General features: G+C 39.4%; 1 protein-coding gene, 2 non-coding genes and 1 pseudogene across 3 annotated transcripts; 3 read left to right on the top strand and 1 right to left on the bottom strand.

Moving 5' to 3' along the window:
* Positions 1–11: 11 nt before the first annotated feature.
* Positions 12–83, top strand: TRNAD-GUC (transfer RNA aspartic acid (anticodon GUC)). The gene has a single exon. It is a non-coding gene; the product is annotated as a tRNA-Asp (tRNA).
* Positions 84–2533: 2450 nt separating this feature from the next.
* Positions 2534–6465, top strand: LOC118878260 (kinesin-like protein Nod; annotated as a pseudogene).
* LOC139353489 (uncharacterized) lies at positions 4660–5359 on the bottom strand. The gene has a single exon (XM_070997795.1). The coding sequence runs from the start codon at positions 5146–5148 to the stop codon at positions 4699–4701; it is 450 nt and encodes a 149-aa protein (XP_070853896.1). The 5' UTR covers positions 5149–5359; the 3' UTR covers positions 4660–4698.
* A 1617-nt stretch (positions 6466–8082) lies between the features above and the next one.
* On the top strand, positions 8083–8154 carry TRNAD-GUC (transfer RNA aspartic acid (anticodon GUC)). Its single transcript has one exon. It is a non-coding gene; the product is annotated as a tRNA-Asp (tRNA).
* Positions 8155–11183: the final 3029 nt, after the last annotated feature.

Below are 11183 nucleotides of genomic sequence, written 5' to 3'. Positions count from 1 at the left end.
AAGGTACCTAATCCTCGATAGTATAGTGGTTAGTATCCCCGCCTGTCACGCGGGAGACCGGGGTTCAATTCCCCGTCGGGGAGAATGCGAACATTTTTTTTCCTGCCCATTTTAGTTTTATTAAGACTTCTGTTCGCTTCAAACAAAATTTAACACAATGAGAGTAAAGAGCTTTAAAAGAAGAGAAAAATAAAGAAGATAGAATTATATAGATAGAATTATTTGTATACCCTTGCCGTTATAATTATTAAATTTAAAAATACAAAAAATGATATGATATGATAGAAATGATAATTATTAAATTTAAAAATACAAAAAATGATTTTCCCAATAGTATAATAGGATAATATGTCAAAAAAAACACCGATGCTATAATTTGTTTCATATTTTTTTCCCACCAATTTTCCGATCGTTCCTATGGCAGCTATATGATATAGTCGTCCGATTTTGATAAAATTAAATTCGAAATTCAGAACTTATTACCAGTCCAGTCCTTACCAGTCCAGCATCAGACGCAATACTGTTTTTCTTGTTGACTATATCTACTATTATTCCAAAGCGAATTATTAAATTTGTAAACCAAATTAATAAATATTAAGAAAAACACGGAGTTTTCATTTGCGTCTTTTTAGAAAAGAACTCGGACATTATTACAACATACAAAACATTCACTGAGACCTCTTAGATCTTTTCGGAGGGTAGGCTGAAAAATCGGAGTGTCTGTTCCTAATGAGTTCGGAGATAAGTATATGCAATATTAATTTTCTTTTAAGGAATGGGGATCGTTGGCATGTGTAGCAAGTTGCTCAAAACAGTCGGTATAAAAATATCCGCAAACAAAAAATACCCGTTACTCGTAGAGTAAAACCGTATTCTAGATTCGTCGGAAAATAAGTAACAGGTATAAGGAGGCGTTTTCTAGAGATTCCTGCGCAGCTTGTTTTGTCAGGGTGCCACGGCCACAAGCCGCCCAAAAAAATGCGACCGAAATGTATAGCTCTTGTAAATACCATCAATTGACACTATGTGACGCTCACAGTTTTGATGCTAGAATAATAAATTAAACAGAAATGTATTGGTTTCATTAAAACCTATCGATTTTCCTAAAAAAAAGTTGCCCACGACCAACTTCCAATTTGAAAGCGGTCAACTAAACGTTATTAACTTTGATCAATTTTCAATTTAAAAGCTGAGTAACGGGTATCTGATAGTCGAAACACTCGACTATAGTGTTCTCGCTGGTTTGTTATTGAATTAGTAAATAGTTAATTAATCTTCTAGTGCAATGTGCAATGATAACTTTACAACTTTGTACCATGTTTATAATTCCCATCTGAGTCCAGAGTATTATGAATGTTTACGAGTACAAGCGATGGGTATGTCCCATTCTACCTCTTTTTATGGTTACATGCCTTTTTCATAGTACCCCTTAAAGTGACGTAACACAAGGGCAACTATCTAATGGGTCAAATTGCCAATTCGATGGGTTAAGCCCATTTTACTATTATATTGACCAATTTTACCAAAGAGTTTTTTGTCTGTATATAAATTGCTTGCCTGAATGAAACTCCCAGCCTTGACCAATTCGCCAACAGCTTTGATTGCTGATGTGGTAAATATTCCACTTGCCAGTTTACAAATTGCCTACGGTTTTGAGAGAGGTAAATTTAATTGCTTGTTTATTTCTTATTCGGTTTCGGTTTCCTATGGCTGATCAGCTGATTCTGCAACAGCGACATTCTATATGAACAGCTACATTTGTGTGCAGACGCTATGAACGTGACGCATCGATATAACGATAACGCAACTAATAGCTAACTAACAGAGAAGACACGATAATTTATACTAAATTATATATACTTTTCAGTATACTTTTTATCATAACGCAAGAAATATAATATGTTCGATATTGTGAAAAACAGATAACAGGAATAGATATGAGGGATGATTAACTATTTTTTTTAGCAATTGCCTTCGCTTCAGTCTTCTTTTAATTGTTGGGTTGGCCAAGGAAGCCGCTATGTGTGTTGCTGTGAGCAGTGAGGCGTTGTTGTAATACAGGGAATGTGGAGGTCATTAGCTAGGGCGTCCTTCCTGATGTACCAAGGCGCATCTGCAATCATAAGCAGCGCCCGGTTTTGGACTTTTATGACGATCGAGTCTGACGCCATGCCCCATAATTGGACGCAATACGTCTTTAAGGACACCACAATTGATTTGAAAAGCAAAACTTTGTTGCCAAGGCTGAGCTTGCTCGTTGGCTTAAGCAGCCAGTTGAGCTTACTAGGCTTAGCATGACATGTGAAAACATGTGATTTAAAAAGTGCGCCAAAAAGCTAATGGAATGTTAGGAGGGTGACTCGGCTTTCGCTGCCAACATTTTGGTGGGACTGTACTGTCGGTATATTTCGGTATATATCAGGAAAAATACCAGATATGCCGACGGTATTTCGTATACGATCACACGCAAATGTTAGGAGGGTGTCTCGGCTATCGCTGCCAACATTTTGGTGGGACCGTACCGTCACACTGTCGATAGGTTCGATATCAAATAGCGTCTCCTGATATCGAAAAGCGAAAATCAAAATTGCCCAAAATCGGAGTTTTCAAACAAAAACAACAACGGCACGTCAAACCACAGCCAAGCCAAGCAAGAAAAATTTGGAATAAAAACAAAATAAGGTCTTATGGACAAACTGAGCGCAGTGCGCATTGCCGTCCGCGAGGCGCCTTACCGCCAGTTTTTGGGGCGTCGGGAGCCGAGCGTCGTTGAATTTCCGCCATGGGGCGATGGAAAGGTACAATTATAAATTTTGGGACCCAAGCAACTAACTGTAACTGACCATGTATCTGCAATTTTCAGTCGCTAGTGGTGGAGCAGAATGAATTCCACTTCGACCACGCCTTCCCGTCGACCGTCGGCCAGGATGAGATGTACCTGGCTCTGATCCTGCCGCTGGTGGAGAAGGCGCTCCAGGGATTCCAGTGCACGGCACTGGCCTACGGGCAGACGGGAACGGGGAAAAGCTACTCCATGGGAATGGCGCCTCCGGACAAGGTGGGTTCCAGTTCATTGCTCATAGCAGCCCTTGATTTTCCCAACAGATCAATTTTTTTTGGGGAGATTATTATAGTTAGTGTATCCCAATAGCTATCCATCATTAGTTGAATGATCACTTTAAACTTTTAGTTTCAAAACGATTTTAAAGCTAGAATATCCCGTGTCTAAGTAGAATAACTCAACCACTTCATTATACCATATGCTCAAAACATAGAACTATGCTTTTAGTGTCAAAATATTTATATTAAAATAGGGTTTTTCTTTCAAATGGCATATATTTTGGCCTAATGATCATAATGGAATCCAACTTTCAATACATATGTATATTCCCTCCAATCCTCTGCAGATCCAAAAGCCCGAGCATCTTGGTGTTTTGCCCCGCTGTCTGGCCGACATCTTAGAGCGTGTGAATGCCAAGCAGGAGAACGAAAAGGAGCCCATCCAGGTGTTCGCTTCCTTTATCGAAATTTACAACGAAAAAGCCTATGATCTCCTGGGCTCCTCACCACATACGCCTATGGTGACTGCGCGTTGCCACAGATGCACCTGCCTTCCCTTGAGCAGCCAAGAGGATCTGCAGGACCTGCTGCAACAGGGCACGGGGAATCGTCGCGTGCGCTCTACCAAGATGAATTCCAGCAGTTCCAGATCACACGCCATAGTAACCATACATGTGAAAAGTAAAACCAGCCATGCGAGACTAAATATAGTTGATCTGGCCGGATCGGAGGGTGTAAGGCGCACCGGGCACGAGGGCGTGGCCAAGCAGGAGGGAGTCAACATCAACCTGGGACTGCTCAGCATCAACAAGGTGGTGACACCTACCGCGACAGTGTCCTCACCACAGTTTTACAAGGTGAGTGGAAACGTTCATAGAGTGTTACGCTTCTGCATATTCATATTTCTTAATTTGGTCGTTTTTATACCACCGCAAAACTGTGGCGCCCACAGAACAATAATTTACGAAACCAATACATTGTAGTTACAATTTGTATTCTAGCAATTTTCACATAAATAAATGACAAAAGGTCATTGTATTCCGTGCCGACCGCTGATTTAAAGCATCTGTTTTGTTAAAACCTTTATTGATAGTATAATTATGTACTTAATCTCCTTATCCTTTCCAGATTCGCTCACCGCGCAATCGTATCTAACCTTCCTGGCCTGCATCAGTCCCCATCGATGCGATCTTAGCGAGACGTTGGCCACTTTGCGCTTTGGCACCAGCGCCAAGAAGCTCCGCCTGAATCCGATGCAAGTGGCTCGCCAAAAGGTGAGCTTCCATACCCATTGCTTCCTAGATATAGTTAAAGTCCACGCAGTCGAGGATCACCTCTCGCATACGCTGTTTAAAAGTCGCCTCGTTGCCCACGCCCAGGAATCTGGCGCCCTGCAGATCCGTGGTGGCTCCGGCCTCGATTCGCTCGCTGATCGCTTGGAGGTCGGGCACATCCTGGCCCTGCATTGTCACGATGGGCAGAACCATCATGGCGAGGAGCAAGCCCACAGGAGCTTTGGTGGCCACTTGGTCATCGAAGGCAGGACGGGGAAGAAGTTGCTCCAACTGCTCGCCTAATCTGTTGCAAAAGTGTAAAAGTTCGAAACACTACCATCAAATCTCTCAGATTTGGTTTCTCTTACCTGTTTAGGTGCAGCCCCAACTCCTCGTAGTAGTCCTCCACCATATTTTTGAGGTACCGTTGGCGAAAGTCTCGCGAGGTGCATGTGAAGAGGAAATAGGCTAGATCGGTGACCGGGGAGGCATATCGCATCAGTTGCCAATCGATCAGGCGAACATCCTCAAGATCTCCCCCCTCTGCTCTTTTGTAAAGGATGTTATTGTTCCAGCAATCGCCATGGCAGATAACAGCGAAGGGTTCGCAATTGGATCCGCTGATCAAAGGGAGCAGCAACTCAAAGTACGACCCTCTGGCAAAGTACGCCTCCAGGCGAATCCTGTAGGGATCATCCCCCGGTGAGACTAGTGAAGAAAGGGCACTTCCTTTGAGATTCTCAAAGTAGACACCCAACGCATGATCCTCACGTCGCTGCTCAAAGATGTCCACCAGCTGCTGGAGTTTATGCATTCTCTCAGGAAACTGACGCTTCCCGGCCAGAGAAATCGCATGTAATTTGGCATAGGTGCAGATAACCTGACGCACATGCTCGATGGGTAGGTCCAGGAAGCGATTGTGGAGATGGAACCCAGAACAAGATAGGTCCTCCAGCACGATGCATTCGTTCGGCTCATCCTGACGAGTTCCGAAGCAAAGGGCGTGCTGCCGGAAACGATCCTCTGCGGGGCCGAAATCGAAAAGGACAGGCAACTGATGCCCCCACCTGGTGTGGGAAATGGACAGCCCAGCAGCCTGCACTCCACCGCAGTGAGCATTGCCGAGGTTGATGAGCAGGAGGAGCCATCGATCTCTGATGCCGTCGATCTCTGAGATGCCGTCGATCTCTGCCACAGTTCGCACCCAGCTCTTCAGGACAAATGTCAGTCCCATAAGTCTGCGGTCATCCAGCATACTAAAGGAACTCAGCGGGATCCAGCCAATGGAGGAGACTTTGATTACTGTTCCCAAGCAACCGTCTATTCTCCGACGCTCCATGCGTCTAGCCAACCAAAGACCGCAGAGCTACGGGGTCATTCCCAAAGTTATTAATTTGCGCAACGCGCAACAGTCAGCAAGCCAAGAACATTCCTCTTCCGTCTCGGTAAAAAAGGAGAAATTTAGCCAGCTCAAGGATCTCATTACACGGGTTGAAGCTCCCCCAAAAAGAAGTCGTTCGAGAAACAACACTTCTCCAGCCGATGAATGGATGGCCCATAATAAAAGTTTATTCCTTGACCTGCTCAACAGGGGCAGCGTGAAGGAGCTGCAGAAAATTCCCGGTATCGGCCCAAAGACAGCCTTTACTTTGGTTATGCATAGGTTAGTTGATATTGTATCTAATTGAATTTAGTCTTATCTGACTGTTGTTTCCTCAATTATTTAGATCTCGCCTGGGATGCTTCCTGAATCTAGATCAAGTAAAAGACCTGCCAATTTGGCCCGGAAAGAGCTGGAATAGGTTTAGCCAAGCCAACTGCTTGGAGATTTGATTAATACGTATATAAGATCAGTTTTACGTTCAATTATCTATAGGGTTTTTTCTTATGATTTACAAAATCCTTATTTATAAGTAGAACACATACCTTGACACTAACAATAAGGTTTTTGTGTGTAATATGTGTAATATTTCTTAATGTTTTTTGTTTGTTTTTGACTTTTTATCGATTCATGTAAGCTAGATTACTTCTCTAATAAGCTGTATGTAAACCAATGTCTTAAATTAGGTACATTATGTGAAAACTGTTTTATACGGTCATCATAAATAGCAAAACAAGTACGCTTTCCCTATTTGTGAGTATTGCACAGTCAACATATTATTTTATGGAAAAACTTGTTTCCAACTATGTTCGATTAACATTTGTCCTTATTAAAAAAAAATTTTATAGCAGTCGGTGGTTCTGAAGATAATCCAATTTTTAGGCCCATATTTGTAAAATTACCTGTGTACCTAAATAGCATACATTGGATTTAAACTAAGAAACGTGGCGTCGAAAATTTTTTTTTAAAAACGTTTAGATTCTTGAAAATGTTTATATTTATGAAAAGTCTGGGCAAATGTGACTTGCCACAAAGTTTCAAGCCAAGTCTCTGGGTAGTTCAAAGTCACCATCCAAGTTCAAATCAGTTTTAAAGCTTTAAAGGTAGACTAACACATATTTTGGGCTTATGATCCTTCAAAATGTCTTTGAAAATAGTGGTGTTGATAAATATAGTCTTATTAGGAAAAATCCAGTCGTTACCGCCGTTAAATATTGAAGAAAAGACAGAAAATATAAAAACCAAACTAAAGTCACATGAGACTTTAGGTGTTAAAAAATAATACAAAATATAGATTTGTTAAAAATATAGATTTTGTTTTCGTCTTTGTACAACTGTAGATAAAAGACCAAGAAAATGAGGTGAGTTTCATAAAGGTCGGCCAATAACCTACCAGGATACGCATAGCGACATTTTAATGTTTATATTAAAGTAGTCTGTCAGTATAAATTTGTATGCAACGCATGCTTTTTGCCAAACCAATTCTGATTTTATTTTCATCACTATGCGTGTCCTGGTAAGTGGATCTTCATGAAACACACCTCATTTTGTTTGTCATTTTATCTACTGTCGGACAAAGAAGAAAAACACTAAATTTATTTTTTGTTTATTTTTTAACACCTAAAGTCTCAAGTGACATTAGTTCGTTTTTTTATGTATTCCGTCTTTTTTTCATTTTTTACGGCGGTAGCGACTTGATTTCTCCTAAATTGACTATATTTATCAACACCAGTATTTTCAAAGACGTTTTGAAGGATCTTAAGTGCTAAATATGTGTTGCTGTACCTTTAAAGCCCTAAAACTGCTTTTAGCTTGCATTATGACTTTGAACTACCCAGATACATGGCTTGGAACTTTCTGGCAAGTCACATTTGCCCTGACTTTTCATAAATATGAATCTTATCAAGAATCTAAACGCCTTTTTTAAAAAAAACTTTCGGCGCCATGTTTCCTAGTTTAAATTCAATGTGTCTTAGGCCTAGTATTCAACCTAACAAAAAGTCGTCCAAAACCAAAAACTTTATATAAAAAAACAACGTTTTTTGTATATAAAGTTTTTGGTTTTGGACGCATTTTTGTTAGGTTGAATACTAGGCCTTATTTAGGTACACAGTTCTTTTTACAAATATGGACCAAAAAGTTGGATTTTTTTCAGCACCGACTGCTATAAAATGATATTTTAATTAAGTTTAAATGTTAATCGACTGTGCAATACTCACAAATAGAGAAAGCGCACTTTTTGTGATATTTATATGATCATGGTTTCATAGAACACAATAAAATTAATTATTTACTTCCAACACTGTTCGAATCGTGTATGTATAAATTTTTGTTGGTATCTCCTAGGATACTTCGAAAGGTACCTAATCCTCGATAGTATAGTGGTTAGTATCCCCGCCTGTCACGCGGGAGACCGGGGTTCAATTCCCCGTCGGGGAGAATGCGAACATTTTTTTTCCTGCCCATTTTAGTTTTATTAAGACTTCTGTTCGCTTCAAACAAAATTTAACACAATGAGAGTAAAGAGCTTTAAAAGAAGAGAAAAATAAAGAAGATAGAATTATATAGATAGAATTATTTGTATACCCTTGCCGTTATAATTATTAAATTTAAAAATACAAAAAATGATATGATATGATAGAAATGATAATTATTAAATTTAAAAATACAAAAAATGATTTTCCCAATAGTATAATAGGATAATATGTCAAAAAAAACACCGATGCTATAATTTGTTTCATATTTTTTTCCCACCAATTTTCCGATCGTTCCTATGGCAGCTATATGATATAGTCGTCCGATTTTGATAAAATTAAATTCGAAATTCAGAACTTATTACCAGTCCAGTCCTTACCAGTCCAGCATCAGACGCAATACTGTTTTTCTTGTTGACTATATCTACTATTATTCCAAAGCGAATTATTAAATTTGTAAACCAAATTAATAAATATTAAGAAAAACACGGAGTTTTCATTTGCGTCTTTTTAGAAAAGAACTCGGACATTATTACAACATACAAAACATTCACTGAGACCTCTTAGATCTTTTCGGAGGGTAGGCTGAAAAATCGGAGTGTCTGTTCCTAATGAGTTCGGAGATAAGTATATGCAATATTAATTTTCTTTTAAGGAATGGGGATCGTTGGCATGTGTAGCAAGTTGCTCAAAACAGTCGGTATAAAAATATCCGCAAACAAAAAATACCCGTTACTCGTAGAGTAAAACCGTATTCTAGATTCGTCGGAAAATAAGTAACAGGTATAAGGAGGCGTTTTCTAGAGATTCCTGCGCAGCTTGTTTTGTCAGGGTGCCACGGCCACAAGCCGCCCAAAAAAATGCGACCGAAATGTATAGCTCTTGTAAATACCATCAATTGACACTATGTGACGCTCACAGTTTTGATGCTAGAATAATAAATTAAACAGAAATGTATTGGTTTCATTAAAACCTATCGATTTTCCTAAAAAAAAAGTTGCCCACGACCAACTTCCAATTTGAAAGCGGTCATCTAAACGTTATTAACTTTGATCAATTTTCAATTTAAAAGCTGAGTAACGGGTATCTGATAGTCGAAACACTCGACTATAGTGTTCTCGCTGGTTTGTTATTGAATTAGTAAATAGTTAATTAATCTTCTAGTGCAATGTGCAATGATAACTTTACAACTTTGTACCATGTTTATAATTCCCATCTGAGTCCAGAGTATTATGAATGTTTACGAGTACAAGCGATGGGTATGTCCCATTCTACCTCTTTTTATGGTTACATGCTTTTTTCATAGTACCCCTTAAAGTGACGTAACACAAGGGCAACTATCTAATGGGTCAAATTGCCAATTCGATGGGTTAAGCCCATTTTACTATTATATTGACCAATTTTACCAAAGAGTTTTTTGTCTGTATATAAATTGCTTGCCTGAATGAAACTCCCAGCCTTGACCAATTCGCCAACAGCTATGATTGCTGATGTGGTAAATATTCCACTTGCCAGTTTACAAATTGCCTACGGTTTTGAGAGAGGTAAATTTAATTGCTTGTTTATTTCTTATTCGGTTTCGGTTTCCTATGGCTGATCAGCTGATTCTGCAACAGCGACATTCTATATGAACAGCTACATTTGTGTGCAGACGCTATGAACGTGACGCATCGATATAACGATAACGCAACTAATAGCTAACTAACAGAGAAGACACGATAATTTATACTAAATTAATGTCCGTCAAATTAGCGTCGGCCTGTTAGCAACGAAAGTGGAACGGTGGAATTTGGAACATGGAGGCTCTTTTTATTTTTAAATTTTCACGCTTTTTGGGGACCAAATCGAAAAATCTAAAATGCTAGATTGTTAAGAAAGAAAAGATCTATCGATCTAGGTAGGTTTGGGACACATCCGAGGTCTATTAATGTTTCAAAAATGCATTTGAAAAATCGTGTCTCCACAATTTTGTTAACTGCTCCCCTCACATAGGTTGTGCCAATATGCACGATATGCCAAGCTATTGGGGCTTAATTCAAGCTCCTTTTCTGAAAGTTTCATTAAAATCAAACCCACAGTTTTCGAGAAAATAGCCTAACAGTGACGCAACCTCGGATTTTCCCCATACAAAAAAGGGGGGCAAAAATGAAATTACCTACGGCTCCACTCCTAGAGGTTGTGCCAACATGCACGGTATATGGGTAGATAGGGGATAATCTAAGGAGTGTTCTGTGAAAATTTTATCAAAATCAAACCCACAGATTTTGAGAAAATTGCTTTACAGTTGGGGGTGTTAAAAAGGTTAATAAAAGGCAGTTTAATCCAGAAACTGAACCATTGGATACTAAGACATGAACCACAATGTAACAGCTTAGCCATGACAATCATTCGACGCTAACTTTCTATAACTTTATACAACTCTCACAGAGGTTGTGCCAACTTGCACGGTATCGCATTCGGAGGGGCATCATTATAGCTAATTTCTGAGTTAATTACAGGCAATTCAAACCCACAGTTTTCGAGAAATTCAAGTATTTTCAATTATGGCTTTTGCCACGCGGTCACACTGTCCAGGCCAGCGAGAAATCGTATGCACACGTGACATCAACCATCAAAATATATATGCAAACTTTAATTAATTCATACAACTCTCACAGAGGTTGTGCCAACTTGCACGGTATCGCATTCGAAGGGGCATCATTTGAGCTAATTTCAGAATAAATTACAGGCAATTCAAACCCACAGTTTTCGAGAAATTCAAGTATTTTCACACTGTCCAGACCAGCGAGAAAGCAAATTCAGCCAAGACATTTACCACGAAAAGGTATTTATCGATATATCGCCAAGTGCCAAGCTACGACCTACAACACTTAATTGAGCCAATCGAATACTTTTGGCCGCCAAGTATTGAAAAATATATATTTTATGATTCAAATTTTCATTGTGATATGTATGCACCCCCTAATTGGTATTTATTTCCCTATTATTTTAATG

This window comes from Drosophila suzukii, chromosome X (assembly GCF_043229965.1).
Source record: "Drosophila suzukii chromosome X, CBGP_Dsuzu_IsoJpt1.0, whole genome shotgun sequence".
Lineage (NCBI taxonomy): Eukaryota > Metazoa > Arthropoda > Insecta > Diptera > Drosophilidae > Drosophila > Drosophila suzukii.
Note: the sequence above shows the minus strand (reverse complement) of the source record. Positions and strands in the feature narration are given on the sequence as shown.

Excerpts from the sequence above, each read along its gene's own strand:
- LOC139353489 (XM_070997795.1), bottom strand. The coding sequence starts at position 5,148 with ATGCATAAACTCCAGCAGCTGGTGGACATCTTTGAGCAGCGACGTGAG.